Here is a 20,186-nt window from a genome sequence, read left to right on the forward strand (position 1 = left end):
CCCTTCCCTTAAATAAATCAGCTATTTATTTGAAGCTGCTTTCTGTTCATTTCTCAAATAAATATTCACTGCTGGGGTTACTAGCCTTCACAATTATAACATTATTGTAACTAGTCAAAAATGAAAATAATATGATTTTGCTTAACTTCTTTTTAATACAGATGGCTTAAAAATAAAAAGAACCAGTGTCTTTCTATTGTAATCTTATAAATAGCCTTCTAACCGTCTTGTATTTTTTATAAGCTTCCTACCACTCCCCTGTTGTAGCAAACTTCAGAAAAGGTTGCGATTCCAAAGGGCTGCCTACCAACTGAATGGCATCCTGGCCTCGGCAGGCTAAGCGCCTCATTCTGGCTGCTCTCACTCCCTCTAGCGATGGCAAAGCTCATCAGTCTGATCACCCAGTTACCTCACTGAACGAGAGCTTGGCGAAGTCCTGCCCATCTATGACATCACCCCCTTCTTCAACCACTGCGAGGTGAAGCTTTAACTTCAGACTTGGAGGTGGGCTGTGCAGTAAACTGGAATGCTGTCCCTTGCTCGCTCCTCAGTGGAGGCGTGATCTGAACAGGACCAGCTCAGCCTGCAGCTGCCGTTGGCTTTGTGTGGACTGGACGCCGAGCTGGGCAGAGGGGGAGGGTTATTACTCCAATTCCCAGGCAGTGGAATTACAGCTAGAGCGGCAGAACATATGGGATTGCTTTTTCTCGCCTTCCCGGTAAGTGTTTCCCATGTTTTTCCTTATGATTGTCCCAGAAAGTTTGCTTGGTTTTACTCTCTAGAAAGAAATGACTTGGTATCATGAGGCATACAAATACGAACGTTTGCTCTGTCACCAGGACGAGCAATGTATGTGCGTGCAAGCCAGCAAGGAAAAATTGGACTGTTACAGCCAAATGCAAGAAGTTTCTTGAAACCTTTCTTTCATTAAAAAAAAAACTAATGATAAATGGCTATTTTCTGTCTCGTGTCATTGCTATTTGAAAAGAGCCTTATAGAAAACATTAAGTTGGAAAGTTAAATGTTAGATGTTAAAGAGTACGAGGCAGATTTTTTCACAGAGAGGAAAGCGAAAGGTCTTGCTAACTTGGTGTGTACTGTATGTGTGGTATGATCACCAATTGCTGCTTTTACAACTGTGAAAGAAAATCAATAATCCCTCAGCCCATAAGTACGCAGTACATGAAAAGCATACATCTTGCTCACAGCTAGCCCAGCTACTCCTGGAGACTTATGTGCCTCTGGAAGGATTAAGAGCTACACCTAGATTTTAAAGCTTGCACTGCTATCCTGCCAGAGCTGCTTCAAGCATTTCAGGCTTGCAAATCTCAACTAGTGAACTCAACTCCGAGGAGGGGGAGACTCTCTTACAAACCATATCCCCTCTCCAGAAGAACGCCAAAAATCCATTGCTTGGGCAAATGTAGTATGTGACTAGCATAGTAATTGGCAAAGTCTACTCAGAAAAACTAACAAAGCTCAGCCTGGAAGTTAAGCCTGATGTATGCAGGGATTTCAGTGTGGCAGGGGGTAAAAAATGAGTAGAGCCCTCATCAAGTGGGATATGCAGAGTATCCATTCACTTGCAACTTATAATGGGAAAATCTTATATTGAAAGAAATATTTTTTACAACAAAGCTTTCCAAAAGTAGTTAAATGTATCTCCTCAAGAAAATTTTTTTTCAGTGAATTAGATCTGAAACAAAATGGTTGCATAGAGGTAAAAAGTACAACAGGCCTATATTTTCTCAACATCTGGGTGTTTGATTGTTACTTATTTATTGAGAATTTAGAAGATTTTTTAAAAGCCTTGATATGTGCCAATCATGGAACCAAATTCTCCAATGGTTTTAACAATTAACTGTTTTAAATTTTCTTAATAAATCTATCTGCTCTAAAATGCACACATATGTTCCTTCGTTATAGCAGGAAACAACATGAATAAAGCCACTAGAAAAGTGCTTCAGCTGTAGCAATGCCTTTCATTTATCCCCGACAACATAGGAATATCCTGACCAGCATAAACATAAAGAATGAATTTGTCTGTTTTCAGATAGGACCACTTATGTCTGCCCCAAAGTGACAGATGACAGATACCCATCTCTCTTGAAATGAGTAAAGAAAGAAATGAACCTTTTAAAAGTACTACAAAATATTAATATTACCGCTACTACCAATATTAATAATAATATGCCAGGTTTTAATCTATAAGAAGATTAAATCAGAGATATGCCACTTAGTTTGCAGATATATGTGTGTGTATACACAACATATACACACACATACACAAATACATACAAATATTAGCCTGAAATAAAAAACAGCGTTACAAAAACATGGTTGCATGTATTTTAAGTAGGAAAAGCACATCTAATTTCTTTTTTAAATAGAGCACTGCCAAAAATATATCTAGTCCAAGGATCAGAAAAGATATTATTGAATGAATAAACATAATGAATTCATTAATATTGTGTATAATACTATCAGTTATTAATTAGGCTGTATAATACTATCAGTTATTAATTGGGCTTTTCATTTTCCCCCCCCATTTTAACTCAATTATGGTTATGTTCAAAATGCCCAATTAAACACTTCCTAAACATTAACGTTTGTGGAATATATAACTGGGCAGCAAGTAAAGTTTTTACAAAAAGAAGAAAAACAGAAAGAAAATTTGTCATAACTGAATGTGGCAGTAAAATAGAAGGTATGTTTCTTTTGCTTTCAAGTGTTAATTAAGGAGCCTCCAATTCCATCAAAACTTTTTCAGAGCTAAATGAAGCGGTGTGAAATAAATTTGGTTGAAATCTTGTGGCTGTCAGACTTTGTTAGCAAGCTATTAATTATCTTTACCCCAGTTTCTTCTCTAGACTATATTGCCCAATCAAATAGAAACTCCAATTACATTCAGCACCTCCTGCCTAGGGACACAAGACCCTAATGAACACTCAGTGTCTCCAGATGAAAAATACAATTTTCATCTTTAAACATGCAAGTGCACTGCAGAGAGATTTGTCTCTGCTTCTCTTGGCCACACACACTAGGACTTCCTCTTCTTTCTGAATTATTTTGAACAATTTTAAACCCTACAAAAATCAGTAGCAGAGAACTTGCCTTGTATTAATGTCATATGAATGCTTCTTTATGCTTTTATTTTAGATATGCCAAATGTTCATACCAATATTAAATTAAATCTGGTCATTAGAAAAAAAAATTGGTTTAAAACTGCCATTTCAGTGGATCTTAACTTTTCCCCCTATTTTTAAGGTGGGTGGGCTACATAACAAAGAATGTGTTTAATGCCAAGATCCAAGACTAACTTAAAAATTTTGATTAAACCCCCTTAAATATTCTTTTATTCAACCAGTTTATTTTAATAGTATTATAAATAATTGTTGACAGTCAAATGAAGACCACTATAAATGAAGTCAACGAGGGAAATAAGATTCAGTAAATTTTTCAAAGCCTGTAACTTCTTCCCTCCTTTTCTCCTCAGTCCCCCTTGCCTCCTACCCCCACCTTTTGCCCCAGAGGCCTTTACTGTTCTTCTCAACGGGAGGCTTTGTTGTAATTAAACCAGAGGAAAACTGGCTGGCAGCAGCCAACATCTGACTTAGGGCTTCTGAAAGCAGTGTTCTGGTAGAGTGTACCACCCCCCAGCGGGCAAAAACTCTACAGTAAATCTCTAAGCAGTATTAATTCTCCAAAGTGCATTTTTTCTCTTCAGAGCATTAAAAGGGCGTTTTCTCGACTCTTCCTAACATTCCACCATTTCAAAAACTTATCACAAGTCAACAAACAAATTTCCATCAAGGAGATGGTTTGTAAATGTCTTCTGGAAAAAGCCTTCTGCCGCTTAAGAACCGAAATAGGAATATACCTTTCAGAAAGCATTTTCCAGTTTCAGAATGCAGATCAACATCGCTAAATTTGGTAAACCATCACACTAAAAAACAGTCTGAAAGCCATGTTTACATTGCATAGGAGAGCAGGTTTCAGGACTTTGACTTGTCTGTTGACAAGAACACCAGAGAAAACAGATTTTAAGTAAAAAAGAACGAAATGTAATCTAAGCAGCAGCTAAAGTTGCATTTGTTTAACATATGCATAATCTCTTTTCCTAGCCCCCAAATCAAGTGTCAGGAATGTATAAAAAGCTCTCTCCAGGTATTAGTCTGCTTAAATGAGAGAAAGGAGAAATTGCTCTCTTGATGAGACAATGACAGCTTTTGTTCTTTATTCTTTCACTTTTCACGTGCACAAGTTACCGTGGCAACTTTGAAAAGAAAACCCAGAGACCACATTTGGTTAAACACCATTTTTAAAGTGTGCCACTGGACTGTGGATTGATCAGTTTACGTGTTGATGATTTTCTTCCTCTTCATTTGGTTTAAATCAACAATACTCAACTCTGACATGAAAAAAAACAAGGTGTTTTTTATGATTATGGATGTTATCTTCCAGCCCAGTGCTTGGCACACAGTAGACCCAAATATTTGTTCTACTAGAGTATGGAAACTTGAATAGTAGAAATTTAAAGCATATCAACCAAACTGTACTCACAACACTGAAAAAGGCATTTCAAGTTTGCAGTGGGAAAATGTGGTTTAACAAAGATAAGCATAGTTTTAATTGCAATTGCTTAAAAGTCAACGCAAACTTAAAGCTTGTCCCCTGCCCCAAGCTCTCTACTGCTCACCTTTACCAACCTCTAAATTAATATCTTATTCATTCTTATAAGCCATGGTTTTCTAACTCATTTAGTCTGGCTTAATATCATAAAGGAAGCAGCCTTCACTGTGATGAAAGATAACATCCCAGTTTGCCTTTTTGTTTTAAGGATGCTCAGTTTAACTTTATAAGCCAAAACAAATGAAGCAGAATTAGATTCATTTATCACAAACCTGTTGGGGAAAAGAACCAGTAACATAAAAGGAGAAAGTAAAAATACTTTGCTTTGGAACTTTCATCCCCTATTTGCATAAATGAAACAAACCTTACAGGCCAGAAAACAGTCTGGATAAAACTACGTAAGGAAAGGCACACTTGCTTCTCTGCCTCTCAGCAAACCCTTCAGACTTCATGACTCTCAAGAGGAGAGTTAGAGGTCCTTCTGCTTGCCTGGCATTAAACAAAAGAATTGGAACTTTCCTGAAATCTGATGATCGTGGAAATTTTAACTACCAGACAGGCTGCTTAGAAAGCATTTTGCTGTCACTATCAACTAACCTGATGTACTCCAGTTTTTCAGTTTAACCATCCACGTAGTTTATTTGAAATATCATTTGTCATTACAAAGACTTAGCATTCATAGGTTGATCATTTTGTTGAGCTTTCTAGCAGCAATTTAAACCTTCATGAATAAATTACTTTCCTAATACTCCAAATTATGATTGTATAAATTCCAGTTTACCTAGAAATATTCACAGACTTGGATAAATTCGAGTAAGCATACGTTTTCTTCAATCTCAAGGTTTTACTCAAAATAATAATGCAATTAACTTCGATTAAGAGTTCTACATGCCTTTCTACTTTTAGATTTAATATTTTTAAAAGTTTCCCAGAGAGTTAAGAGACCCTGATGTGAGGCAAAGCATTAAAAAGAAACGAAAATCTCAAAACTCTGTACTCGATTTAAGAATTTTTTTTAAATGAGCAATGATTTCAAATCAAAGTCCATTTAAATCAAAGGGAGCAAATAAAGGATTTAGGAAGTTAGCACTATCAACATATAATCTTAATCTAAGTGTTCAAAACATGAGAAATACCTTGTCATCTCAAACATTCCCACCTCCAAAATATTGTAGTAGCAAAGAAGGACTCATATAAACATGCAGATTACCTCAAGTTCTTGACTTTATTTAAATACCAGTTTTCTATTCAGATACAACTTCTTCAATTATGTTAGTTTTCTTAAACTATCTCAAAATGATAGCATCTTTATCTATTTACATTCTTTTAAGTATATCATGGAAATCAACTGGAGGCTTCTTGCAGATGTGATTACATTATAAATGCATTTTTTTAAATCCACAATTTTTATTTATAAAGATAAACTGAATAGGAAAATCCATATTAAAAATCTGATTTACCAGTGAGGCGATTATGTTTTTCTTCTTTTTGCTACAGTTCTACATGCTGTATACTGAAGCAATGATACAATTAAAAAAAAATTTTAAACATTCCTTTAAATAACCAGGGCTCCATTTATGTTTCCCCCCAAGTTACCCCCATTAACAATATTTTTCTAAAAGATCGATTCCTTTTTGTTCAGAAGTAATGGCCTCTTTCAAGCCTATGCAGACATAAAGGCTCTGAAGTCAGTGTTGTGGAAACCAGGCCACAGTGTCCATGCCAGTGGGGATCATTTTTCTTTTCATCAGTCACATTCAACTACAATGTCTTTATGTGCGTGAATATGTAGAGCCAGCTCAGAAAGAGGGAAGTCTAAGCATGGGGACAGGATCACCTATTTTAGATGGAGAGACCATTACAGCCTCTAATATGCAAAATAAAACAAAACTCTTTAGCACTATAGGTTTTAAATATAAAAAGTCAGGAGAAGATATAAAATATAAGATATAAAACACAATCAAGCATGCATTGAACTGTTTGAGCTTAAGTAAAGGGAGTAAGAACTTGTGAAGGAAGCTTCATTTTTCAAAGAGTATCCTTCTCTCCAGAGGAACATGCTTTATATTTTTGCCTTTTGTTTTAACGCAGTCTGGGGAGAAAAGAATGGCATTTTCCAAGAATTTAATGAGATTTCAGGCTTTCTGTTAATCCCACATTATTACCACTATTGTATTAATGGCAATGTGAGTTTGCATATCAAATAGAGCAGAGGAAGCAGTTTCACAAATGTAAAACAGAAAAATAAACAAATTAATCTTCCTTCTTTTCACACCAATTTAGAATATTTTTTCTTTCTCTGAGCTAAAAATGTGAAAATCAATACATATTCTTGGAGCTGGAATTGGTGAAATACTTACAGCTCAGCTACAAGCTTTAGCTCTGGTTATCATTGTGATCATCACCTTGCACATACTCTAGGCTGACCAACGATTTTTAAATTCCCACTCGTCAGATTAATCTTTTCAACTTTAGAGTATGTCCTGGTGTATGAGAAATGGCCAGCTATTGGCAACATTTTAAGCAGGTTCTCACCTGTGATTTTTATAATGGTTTTGATTAGTTTTTAATGCAGTTCAACAAAAGTAATTGTTTTTTAAATTGCTTTAAATTTTTTCTTAAATTTACCCAATTACTTTATATGTTGAATAATTTTCAAGCTTAGAAAACATTTACAGAAGATACTTTTTAAAGTAACATTGTTATTATAACTTCACAGCTTGCTTTTCCATCTTCACAAACCAAGAAAGTAACAGTTTTCAAGAAAATACTCCACTGAAATTCAACAATAATGAGCAAAACCCTAAAGGCATCACTGTAAAACCTCACATTAAACAATAGATCACTTAAACTTTCCTTTGTGGGCACTTTGCAATATTCACTAGAGACTACTTTATCCATCTGCTAACTGCTATTTTTATTTCAAGTTGCCTAAATAATAAATTAAATGTATCTGTAATTTTTTTTTCAGTTTTCTTCTGTTAATGCAGTCTATTAGTGTTGATATCTGGTGACAAACTAAAAGAAATCAAACTTTCAAAGAGAACCAGAAACACAAATTTTGGCCTTATTTAACATTCACTTTCAGTAGTGTTTGAATTCTGGAACAGATGCTATCCTTGTTGGATGCTAGGTAATTACTGGGGGAGAAGCAAATTGCTTCTACTTTCAGGGTCAAATATTTCCACGATACCTTAATGAACCCTACTTGTACAGAAAGCCCCTGAGTGGGTGACCTTGCATAACAGATACTGATCCTACCCACCTCCCCTGTCCACCCCCAAAAATTGTCATGCATATTAGATAATGAACAAAGCAGTCATCATTAAAATCATGAGTCTCTTTGGTAAAGCCTTAAGCCCTTTCAGAAGTGAAAAAGACAGTCATTGGAGATTGGCATGTTCCTGTCTGAACCTAGAGAGAAATGCCTTGTCAGCTTTTGATATGCTTTCCTAACAGTCATTACAAGGAGACATTGAAATAGCTTCCTTTCTGTCCCAAATACAGTTTCTCAAGTTCAGTTTGCTAAAAATTGTATTCTCCTGAAAAAAATACTATGACTTGAACTTCTGTGCTGCCTTTTGGCCAACAATACCTGAGTAACTTAGGTTTCAAGATCATCAACTAGCCCTTAAAAACACCTCTAAGGAGGAAGGTCATAGTGTCCACATTCTGCAATTGGGAAAATTGAGGCCTGCAGGAAGAATTAAACAGGGCACTGGGCAAAATCAAAAGATTTGCTTCTAAAGCAAACCCTTTTCAACTCTTTAAATTGTAGATTGTATGACTTTGTAAAACTATGTGCAGAAATGTCTAAAATGTTACCATGGCATTTCTGTCAAAAATCCTTGTTTTGTCTTTGTTCACCTCTTTGATGTGTACTTGTTTTCTTTTTAAACATTTTATCATTTTCTATCTAAGATTTAAAAGTGAACTTTTAAAGATTGGCCTGACCTGAATTCAAAATCCATGGAAGGGGCTTACTGCCTCTTGAATGAAGCTTTGCTTCTGATTTGTTGAACAATCAGTTAACAATTGAAATTATCTATTTGGTGACAATCTCAACTTTGGCTTCCACTTTATTTATATAAATGGGAAGTAAAAGACAAAGAGGTTATCTTATCCCTTTGCAACAACTACTATGACGAAAGATGTGTTGCTTAAAGAAAGAAGTGAAGTTAAATTTCTAGGAAAGTTCCCTAGTGTGTTAATGTTCATTGTTAATAGTTCATTAAAACATTTTACTTTCACAGGAGATGCTCAGACCCAGTGTATTTCAAGGAACAGAAACATAAAGGAAATCTAGTATGCTTCCTTTTTTTTTCCCATGAAGAATATTTGAATTAAGTTTTTTTTTACCTCTTGAAAGAATACCTGTTCTTTCATAACCTGTGACTGCACCAGCTATTCTGAGAAAGCAGCAAGAAGCAAAAGCTGGAAATAGCTATTTCACAGCAGGTAATCACACCTCAGGATGTAGCTACTGTACAAAGTTTATACTTGGATAATACTGGATGGGAATAAAGGTGGGGGGTAACTGCCTGAAAAACCTATTACTATACAGGTCTTAGCATCATGAATGGCTTTCTTCATGAGGATCTGAAGTTACTATCTCTGAACACATTGCACAGAAGAGCCAATAAGAATTTCAAAGAGAGCAGTTTCCACTAAGGGAATTAAGCTACACAAAAGGAACCTTCACACAGAAACTCTATAAGAAAGGAAAAAAAAATACATAGGAAACCATGTGTTCTACATAGTAACAGGAAACTGAATTGTTTCTGGTCCCCACTTTAATAAGCTTGCCCACCATGCTGAACCGCAGCTGGAATGTTCATTGACAACAGCAAGCCTGATCTGGAGGTGTGTGCGGCATAGGATTACTTGAATAAACAGTGAAGAATATTTCCAAGGACTAAACAAGAGTTTATAAGTCCCAGCCCCTCACCAGGAAAATAATATATGCGCATTGGATTTTCACTCACGCAAAATTTACCCACATCGTTCAATAAGGTAGGAAAAATATTAAAGTCTTTTATTTTCATGCCTGAAATTATAAAGGCTAATTAATACCTAAAGGTGCTGAAGAAATTATATTACACAATAGATCAGTACAAATCTATAATTCTCCAGCCATGGAGAATGTTGAATAATATTTTAGATTAGAACTTAAAGAAAGATAAATGCATTGTGAAAACATGTTATGAGATAGAATGTAATGAAAAATGTTCATAAAGCCATTAAACCATGTAGTACAAAACATACAATAAAATGGGAGAAAGAAAGAGCTAGCTTAACATGAAATGGAATTTTCCACTTAGATTAGCTAGATGTATTAGCTGTATATCTTTCCTTCCCTAAAGTAAATGAAAAAGATTCCTTCTGATTTTCTTGCTAGAAATACCTATCTCACATGTTTAATAGTAATAATCAAAGAAAAATAACATCAATAATCAAAGCAAACACTTGGCTTTACTGGGATTCAGGATCTCAAGAGATTTGTAACTATTCCTGAATAGTAAGAGAAGAGATTTTTATGACTACAAATTTTACAGTTGTGCAGTCTACCTAATAGAAAGCAGATATAAAATTTTCGTTCTTAGGAACAGTAACATTATTATCTTTAAATATAACAAATCATATTCATATGTGCCAATTCATTATGAGTATTAAGAAAAAATTAGAAATCTGACTAGCTTGGTCAATGACTGGCTACAAAACTGATATAAAGTATTATGAAAATGCTTTAGAATATTCAATAAAACTAATTATATTTAACATTTCAAAGTCAGATAGATTTGGGACATAATACTTAATACCAGAAACATTTAAGGTAAAAAGATTATGTGATTGTGTTCGTTGTTAGCTAGCAATAAAACCTAAGCCCGCAAAAAAAAAAAAATTAACTAATAAAAGTGATTATAGATGTTGCAGTTTCCATATCTATTTTGAATACCATTTTAAGTACGCTGGCCTGATGGTTTTCTGTCTTTTTTTTTTTAACTCACTCCGTTTTAGGGCTCTGAAACTACCTTGTGTAAAGACCTCAACACTGCTGACCATGATCAGCCCAGCCTGGATCATCTTCCTCATCGGGGCTAAAATTGGGCTGTTCCTCCAGGTGGCACCACTATCAGTTATGGCTAAATCCTGTCCATCTGTGTGCCGCTGTGATGCCGGTTTCATTTACTGTAATGATCGCCTTCTGACATCCATTCCAACAGGAATACCAGAGGATGCTACAACTCTCTACCTTCAGAACAACCAAATAAATAATGCTGGGATTCCTTCAGATTTGAAAAACTTGCTGAAAGTAGAAAGAATATACCTATATCACAACAGTTTAGATGAATTTCCTACCAACCTACCAAAGTATGTAAAAGAGTTACATCTGCAAGAAAATAACATAAGGACTATCACTTATGATTCACTTTCAAAAATCCCCTATCTGGAAGAATTACATTTAGATGATAACTCCGTCTCAGCTGTTAGCATTGAAGAGGGGGCATTCCGAGACAGTAACTATCTCCGGCTGCTTTTCCTGTCCCGTAATCATCTTAGCACAATCCCCTGGGGTTTGCCCAGGACTATAGAAGAACTCCGCTTGGATGATAATCGCATATCCACCATCTCATCACCATCTCTTCAAGGTCTCACTAGCCTAAAACGCCTGGTTTTGGATGGAAACCTGCTGAACAACCACGGTTTAGGTGATAAAGTTTTCTTCAACCTAGTCAACTTAACGGAACTGTCACTGGTACGGAATTCCCTGACTGCTGCACCAGTAAACCTCCCAGGCACAAACCTGAGGAAGCTTTATCTTCAAGATAACCATATCAATCGGGTGCCCCCAAATGCTTTTTCTTATCTAAGGCAGCTGTATCGACTTGATATGTCCAATAACAACCTAAGTAATTTACCTCAGGGTATCTTTGATGATTTGGACAACATAACCCAATTGATTCTTCGCAACAATCCGTGGTATTGTGGGTGCAAGATGAAATGGGTGCGTGACTGGTTACAATCACTACCTGTGAAGGTCAATGTGCGTGGACTCATGTGCCAAGCCCCCGAAAAGGTTCGGGGAATGGCTATCAAGGACCTCAATGTGGAACTGTTTGATTGTAAGGACAGCGCAGTTGTAAGCACCATTCAGACAACCACTGCAACACCCAACACAGTGCACCCTGCTCAAGGACAGTGGCCAGCTCCAGTGACCAAACAACCAGACATGAAGAACCCCAAACTCATTAAGGATCAGCGAACCACGGGGAATCCAGCAAGAAAAACAATTATCATTACTGTGAAAGCTGTCACCTCCGACACAATTCATATCTCTTGGAAACTTGTCCTACCTATGACTGCTTTAAGACTCAGCTGGCTCAAACTGGGTCACAGCCCAGCGTTTGGATCTATAACGGAAACAATTGTAACAGGAGAACGCAGTGAATACTTGGTCACAGCCCTGGAGCCTGATTCACCCTATCGAGTCTGCATGGTTCCCATGGAAACCAGTAACCTCTACCTATTTGATGAAACTCCTGTTTGTATTGAGACTGAAACCGCACCCCTTCGGATGTACAACCCTACAACCACCCTTAATCGAGAGCAAGAGAAAGAACCTTACAAAAACCCTAATTTACCATTGGCTGCCATCATTGGTGGGGCTGTGGCCCTGGTGACCATCGCCCTTCTCGCTTTAGTGTGCTGGTATGTTCATAGGAATGGATCACTCTTCTCAAGGAACTGTGCATACAGCAAAGGGAAGAGAAGAAAGGATGACTATGCAGAAGCTGGCACCAAGAAGGACAACTCCATCCTGGAAATCAGGGAGACTTCTTTTCAGATGTTACCGATAAGCAATGAACCCATCTCAAAGGAGGAATTTGTAATACACACCATATTTCCTCCTAACGGAATGAATCTGTACAAAAACAATCACAGTGAAAGTAGTAGTAACCGAAGCTACAGAGACAGTGGTATTCCAGACTCAGATCACTCACACTCATGATGTTGGAGGACTCGCAGCATACCGTGTTTCGGTTTTTTTAAACCTAAGGGAGGTGATGGTAGGAACCCTGTTCTACTGTAAAACACTGGAAAAAGAGACTGAGAAAAGCAATGTACTGTACATTTGCCATATAATTTATATTTATGAACTTTTTATTAAAAGTTTCAAATTTCAGGTTACTGCTGCGATTGATGTAGTGGAGAAGCCTGAACACAATTCTATATTTTAGTACTTTTTAGTAATTTGTACTGTATTTTCCTTGCAAATATTGAAGTTATAAATCATTTACTTTGTGTTCTACTGAGTAAGATGACTTGTTGACTGTGAAAGTGAATTTTCTTGCTGTGTTGAACAATCAGAACTGCGTTCACATGAGATCCTTGTAGTATAAGCACAGGCCATTTTTCACTTTGGTATTAATGTAAAAAAAAAAAAAACTGGCTGAATGAGAAAAATTAAATTTCAAAAGGTAGTTATGAAATAATGTTCCAATTATTAAATTTGTATTCCAGTGGTATTCAATAATCAAAATATGTGAAGTAATGGGCAATATCAGACTTGCTGCATAACTCCATTTTTACCCTAAGCAAATTAGATATCCTTAAGAAAGTAAACGTATCTTCTGAACTGAATCCATCAGCTGGCATAAAAGGAGTTTCGTGAAGTCTGCTGTTGTTAATGCCATTGTTAACAAAGCTTTGAGAATAAAGGACTTCACAAAAACAATACTGTAAGCGTGCTTCCAGGTTAGGGGGAAATCTGTACTTAGGAAAACATGAAAACATAGACTCGCACAGCGTAATGAACACAAATCTCAGAATTGCATTCTGGTTTTGCCTATACCATCCTGATTTTTGAAAAGTCAACTCTAAAGACACAATTGTTCATGTTTATGATGTTTTTATCATAAAGGATGTCAAAAAAAACCTTACACACATTAAAAAGGTAGCATAACCATAAGCAATTCCCCTCAGCAATGAAGAGAAAGTAGTACTTTAAATGAGAATTTAAAAGAAAAATGAATACTAGAAATTAAACTTAGATCTGGTTTATGTGAAACATTTTAACACTGTACATAAACGTTCCATTTACGTTCACAATGATCAAGAATACTGCCCATTACTGTCACAGTTTTCCAGATATTACATAATTAACTTGTAATATAACATTTCTTTCCAGCTTCCTACTGAATTGTGAGCTATTACTTGTTTAAAAACCTCATCACTTTTCTGTTGCCATGATTTTTTTTTTTTCCCAACAAAAAACCAAAGTGCATTGTACGCCCTTTGGCCAGTCTTGTATGTGCCTTGATCCAACGCTACATGTATTCAGCTTTTAAAACTCGACAAATTTTTCATACTTCCTTAAATATGAAAAATTGTGGTCTTATTGCTGAATAAAACAAAAGAAAGGACAAAATAATTGTGCTTGCTTTTTCGGGATTATGTTACTATCACTAAAGTAGCAAACTGCCCAGCACATTAGTCCTAAGTACCCCCCTGTATTTTTCTAGGCATAAAAATAAATGTTGGCTAAAAATAAAAAAAATAGCAATATCTTGAGCTTGTGTATCATTTTACTTAAGGGTTCAGCGTTTCATGCATAAACAAATATCCTAACAGTCTTTTGGAATACTCTTACAGAAAACTTCAGAAGTGGTTTTGTGACCTTCCAGTCTTTGTACACTGCTGCTGTTGTCCTGGTTGATACTTTAAGGTGGTTTTTGAAAAATTAATATTTTTTAAAATAGCTTTTTGGTAGTATGAGTTGGCATCAGAGGATCTGATATCCCAGATTTACCACTTACTAGGTATGTGAAAACAAACCATTTACTCTCCCTAGCTTAGTTTCCTTATCTATACAATGGGGCTATTAATACCACCCACCTCACAGGGTTGTTGTGAGGATTAAATGAGACAATGTGCTTGGAAACTGTACAATGTTCAACAAAATACAAGTTACTACTATTATGGTCAACCAGAGTGAGCCATGTGTTCCCAGTGGTTTGTTACATATCGCTGCTTCTACTACTCTGCTAACAAATATCTCCAACTGCCTATGAAACCTCATTTATTCATTTGCCATCTTCAAATGTCTCTCAATACTTTCTCTTTTGACTTCCTGTTAAGGATAGTTGTTTTCTAGGGATAGCTTAGCAAAGAAAATGTGATTAACACTGGATACAGGGAACATTTTCTGAAGGAAGTTTGATTTTGCTTCCACAGGTTTTGAGTAGTTTAGTTACAAGCTCTGCAAGAAGTCAGGGAAAGGGCTGGATGGTTCCATAAAGTCCCTATACACCTGTGAGTTTATAAAAAGTCAAAAGCCAAGACTATTTTCCAGTTAGTATACCTTTCGTGAGCACAGAAAATTTTATGTGTTCTGACACATGCATTTTAATTATTTTACCTGGGATAAATCAGAAATATGTTTTACACTAGCAAATAGAGAAAGCACTGAGAGGGTAAACGTTTATTCTTTTACCTAGCCTCGCTATGAAATCCAAATACTTTGCTGAAATATATATATACTTTCAATAAATGACAAAACACAAATCTCCACCTTAAGGGACACTAAATTAATTACAGATATATATACATCTATCCCAAGCTAAATGTTCACAATTTTTACTGATCAGGTACTAACAAAGAAAAATGTAGGAAAAAAATAATTCAATCCTGAATATGCAGCTTATACATTTAACAAGAATACAATGGGGAAGCTACAAAAAAAATGAGGGAAAAATCACTCCCCTGCTGAACGTTTGACAAAAATCAAAAATTGTTTTTGAATGCAGGCAATTGTAACTGCATTAAATCACTGCACTTACGCTCTCGTTCCCTATTAAGAACAACACTGAGTTCTTTCAGTGAGGCCTATTTATTATAATAAAGTATTCCCCTGTGCCAAAGGAACTAGTAAAAAACTCTGCTTTACTAACCCCATTTTCTGAGTAAAGCACATTTTATAGGTACATGCCAACATGACAGTTTTCATGAGGAGTCCAAAGAGACCCACGTGCTTTAAAGCACCTGAAATGTGGGTGTTAAAAAGGAACCAATCCACCACTGAATTCACTTTAAGATTAGCTCGTCTGCCCCTGAAAACAGTAGTGGCATTTACAATTCTAATTCCTTTCTCCTACTTAGTATGATTAGCAAATCTTAATTTAGCATAGTGTTGGAATTGAAACTACTGTACTTTATGCTTTTGGACTATTGATTAAATTAGCAAAAGAAAATAACTCATGATTATCAATCACCTTCTTAAGAACTTCAAAGTTCTTTACCAAAAAAATCTCAACAGCCAATGACCTTTACTGAGTGGTTTCTATATTATAAAATAGTAGGAGCTTTGCCTTCAAGAAGTGTGCTGTCTAGAGGTTGTAAGGCATTAAACAAATAATCTAGTGAAAGTTATACTGTGACTGCAGTACAGACAAAATAATTACATCTATCTGGATGGATCAAGGAAGACCTCATGAAGGAGGTAAAACAAAACTAGGGCTGGTATTGAAAGATAGGATGGTATTTAAGGAGAAAGCAAGAAAAACAGATACTGGCCATGGAGGGAAAATGGTGAACAAAGTCATGGAGGCTGGAAAACAGTTGCAGTGCTTCTCGATGCCGGCTTTGGTCAGAATCACTTGGGGAGGCTCTTTATTAATTTAACCAGGCCGCAAACCAGACATACTAAATTTAAATCTCCCAGGTTAAGTTTGAGTATTTATATACTTTTAATTCCAAAGGTGTTTCTGCTGAGGTTGAGTACCACTGATTTAGGAGGTGTTTGTGGAAAGGCCAATAGTCCAGCTGAAATACAGGGTCCATGAAGGAGATAAAGCTGGACACATTTTTTTTTATGTCAGGGTTTGTTATATTGTGTTAAGTGTGTTAAATTCCAAGCTGAGAAGTCTTCATGATATTTTTTGTCAATGGTTGTTAAGCAGGTGCATAAATAATAATTTAGGGACATTTTGTAGAAATAAAGAATATTGCATGAAGGAAAAAGAAGGAGAAACTGGGAGTAAGAAGACAAGTTAGACGTCTATGCAGTATTCCAGGCAAGAGGAAATAAGAGCCTGAACAGTGAAATAGGGTTTTAAAAAAAGGTTTAATTCACAAGATACATGAAAGGTAGAATTTCTAGGAATTGGAAACTGAAGAAAGAATAAAAATTAAAGATAATTCTCAGCCTGAGTAAGTAAAATGTTGGTGAGGCAATTAATAATGATAGAAAATACTGGAAAAGCAAATGTCAGAGTATTTTGTACATAATGAGTTTGAATAGGTGACCATATGCACAGTACAGGTTTACATTGGCTGATTATTAGTAGTTCTGTCTTTGCCTTCCATAGTGACCCAATTTAGATGATAAATTATAATCACCGTAGGTTTAAAGTACTTTTATGTTACCCCTCTGGAAATGCCTACCAGGAAGTTGGAAATGAGGGTGTAAGATCTTCGGCATCAAGGAAGGGAATCTATATCTAACAGCTTATCATTAAAGTTGAGAGGATGGATGAGATCACCAACAGAACGCGAGCAGAGAAAGAGAGAAAAGAGACAAAGGAACGCCTACGCTTTGTAGGGACAGAAGAGGGAAGAGGAATACAAAAACGAACAAACAAAAAAACCGGAGTCACAAAGGGGAAAGATCATTTTGAGAAGAAAATATAATGAAATCAAGGAACTAGAAACTTTTTTTTTTTTTTTTTTGCGGTACGCAAGCATGTGGGATCTTCCTGGACTGGGGCACGAACCCATTTCCCCTGCATCGGCAGGCGGACTCTCAATCACTGCGCCACCAGGGAAGCCCCTAGAAACATTTTTAAAAGGAGGATGTCAAAAAGGTAGTCAGGAATACAGACGTGGAAGAGGAAACTGAATATGAAAAAAGAGGAGACCATCAGGGATTTTGAAGCAGTGTCAGCAGAGTAAGGAGGCAAAAAGCCTGTGTGATGTTGGCAGGATAATGAGAGATAAAGAAAACAGAAACAATGATTAAGTCTACTCTTTAAGAAGTTTGGAGGTGAAGCGATCTCGCTTGGTCGGTCATGTCGAGGATCAAGAGGAATAAAAAAGAAGTGAGTGCTGCAGTTTTGGAAGAGTCACTAGTGAGGACGACACAATCACTCCGAGAGAGGGAAAGGACTGGTATGCAGGTAAGGCTTATAAGACAAGCCCTAAGGAAGATGGGGAAATGTCCCAGAGACGAAGAAGGGGGAGAAGATGACGGAATTAGACGATGTCGATATAAAATAAGAATTTCAAAACAAAGGACTTTGAATAGTGGTGAAAAACCAAAGTCAAGAAGAGGTCTTTCAGGGGAAGGGAAAAATTTTTTGAAACTCCCTACCTCTATTACACACCCCTCCCCTTCCCTAGTTGCATCAAATAGTGACAGTAAGAGATGCAACAGGTAACAGGGAAGGTGTCATCCTCAGGGAACAGACGTCAATTAATTCAAGGTGGTGGAAAGAATGCTAAGAGAAATGTGAGTAGCATGGGAAGCTGGAACCCAAAAGTAAAGGATTGAAATGGGCTCAGTGGAAGCAGTGGAACCCAAAAGTAAAGGATTGAAATGGGCTCAGTGGAAGCATTAGGATATGGGCCAGAGAGGAGGTCAAAACCTCAGATGGAAAGAGACACAAAGAAGAAAAGGAGAGCAGAGGAGGGCACTGCACCTAGGATTCTAGCAGATGATCACAGTTTAAAAGGATGTTGGTCATGAGAGGTCGGTGGAAAGCTCTGTTCTAAATAGTATAGACATTCTGAACAGATGAAAGAAAAAGAACTAGAATAACCAAATTAACATTCCTCTATTCTTTGACCATCAAAACAGATTTAAATCTAACTTTATCTCAAAGTGTTTCTGAAGAAGTATTTCTACCCACCCATGCAAATTTTTACCAGGCTTTCCCACAAGCATCATAGAATTCCAGGGGTAAGCAAATCACATTCTAGACCCCTCCCACTTCCTACCCACCATCTCATTTTTATACTATATGGGTGAAATGAGATTCAAAATAAATTTTAGGGCTATCTTGAAAGTTTTTTTTTTTTTCTTTTTTAAGAGGCTTCAAAAGGAAGTATGCAGCCACCGGGGTGTGGAAGTTGGGGATAATGGGGTTTTACAGACTGTGTACACACACAAAAGCAGTGCTCCTTTTTCAATGCCAGCTGGTTGGGGGGGTGGGGAGGGCAGTCTAGGAAATTACTACCCAAAGTAATTACCCTTTTGAATGTACATCATGGCTCTGATAATTGTGGCATTACAAAGCTGAGGCTGGTTTATATCAATGTTCCATTAAACAGCATGGAATCACTGCTGGAATTCCACATTTTAATTTCCTAGATGTGAAGACCAATGCTAATAATAATAAAACAGCAAAGACAAGGTGAAACAAAAGTCTAACAGACCTCTTTTAAAAGTATGTTCTACAAACATTAGCAACGTCTCACACACACAGTGGGCTTAACAAATGTCTGGTGACCACGCCACTGCTGCAGACATTGCCATTTGTTGAGGACTGTTCAAGCACAATGCTGTTTTATATATTTCAATCTTGTTTAATTCATACAGTAACTTTACAGGTAGGAATGATTATTTGTATTTTTCAGATGAGCATATTAATACTTAGAAAGTTTATGGAGTTAGATATTTTATTCATTCAACATTAACAATGATTTATTGTGCTTGGGTCTGAGTATATAGCACTGAACCATAAAGACATGGAGATTACAGTTGGAGGAGGCAGACATTCAGATATTAGACAAAAACCAAATGGACATAAAGTGAAAAATCATGACAGATGCCATGTAAGAGAAAAACATGGTGCATGAGTGAGTATAACATGAAAACCTATTTAGATTGGGTGGTAAGAGAAGCCTAAGACCTAAGGGATAAAGAGTCAGCCACGTGAAGAATGAGGTAGAGTGTTCTGAGAAGTTTAGTGAACTTAGGGATTGAAAAAAATGTCAGGGGGCTCAAGCTCAGTGAGGAAGACAGAGGTGAGATCAGCGAAGCAGGCCTGGATCAGTTCCTATGGGGTCTGGTAGGCCAAGGCCAAGGTAAAAAGTCTGGACTTCATTCTAGTATAAGAGAAGGCCATTGGAGGATTGTTAACAGAGGTTTGGGGAGAAGGAGGAAAAGAATGATGTGTGGGGATCAGACTATCAGATCTCAATTGTAATAAAGTCACTAGCCACTGTGTGGAGAATGAGTAACATGGAACAGGATGGTGGTAGTAAGAGGAGAGAGAGGAAAGATGCCAGGTATATTCTGGAGCTATAACAGAATCTTTCTTAAAGTTAGATAGTTAGCAAGTGGTAGAACAAGGATTCTGTCTTCTCCTGAAGCTTGAGCTCTTAAACACTCTCTTTAAATAGTGAGCAGAAATATTTCTTCAATAACTTGAAAAAGGAGTTTCAAGTCCATAAAAAAAAAATTATTTCACTTTACTGGTATAACAACTAGAAGACATTTTTAGGATTAAATCTCAAGACGTTTCAATGGTGCAAATGTGACTTTTTCTCCCAAG

At 36.6% G+C, this 20,186-nt stretch overlaps 2 protein-coding genes across 4 annotated transcripts in view; one reads left to right on the forward strand and one right to left on the reverse strand.

Annotated features, from left to right (window-relative positions):
• The window catches only part of MACROD2 (mono-ADP ribosylhydrolase 2), a 1,936,537-nt gene that overhangs the window by 1,616,181 nt on the left and 300,170 nt on the right, over positions 1 to 20,186 (reverse strand). The gene's annotated exons all lie outside the window — the stretch shown is intronic.
• Positions 479 to 14,199, forward strand: FLRT3 (fibronectin leucine rich transmembrane protein 3). Its single transcript, XM_024735450.1, has 3 exons — positions 479 to 718; positions 8,886 to 9,645; positions 10,651 to 14,199. The coding sequence occupies exon 3, from the start codon at positions 10,694 to 10,696 to the stop codon at positions 12,641 to 12,643; it is 1,950 nt and encodes a 649-aa protein (XP_024591218.1). The 5' UTR covers positions 479 to 718; positions 8,886 to 9,645; positions 10,651 to 10,693; the 3' UTR covers positions 12,644 to 14,199.

Source organism: Neophocaena asiaeorientalis, unplaced genomic scaffold (genome assembly GCF_003031525.2).
Source record: "Neophocaena asiaeorientalis asiaeorientalis breed wild unplaced genomic scaffold, Neophocaena_asiaeorientalis_V1.1 scaffold64, whole genome shotgun sequence".
NCBI lineage: Eukaryota > Metazoa > Chordata > Mammalia > Artiodactyla > Phocoenidae > Neophocaena > Neophocaena asiaeorientalis.

Bases quoted from the DNA above. Each gene is read 5' to 3' on its own strand.
- FLRT3 (XM_024735450.1), top strand. From the start codon at position 10,694: ATGATCAGCCCAGCCTGGATCATCTTCCTCATCGGGGCTAAAATTGGG.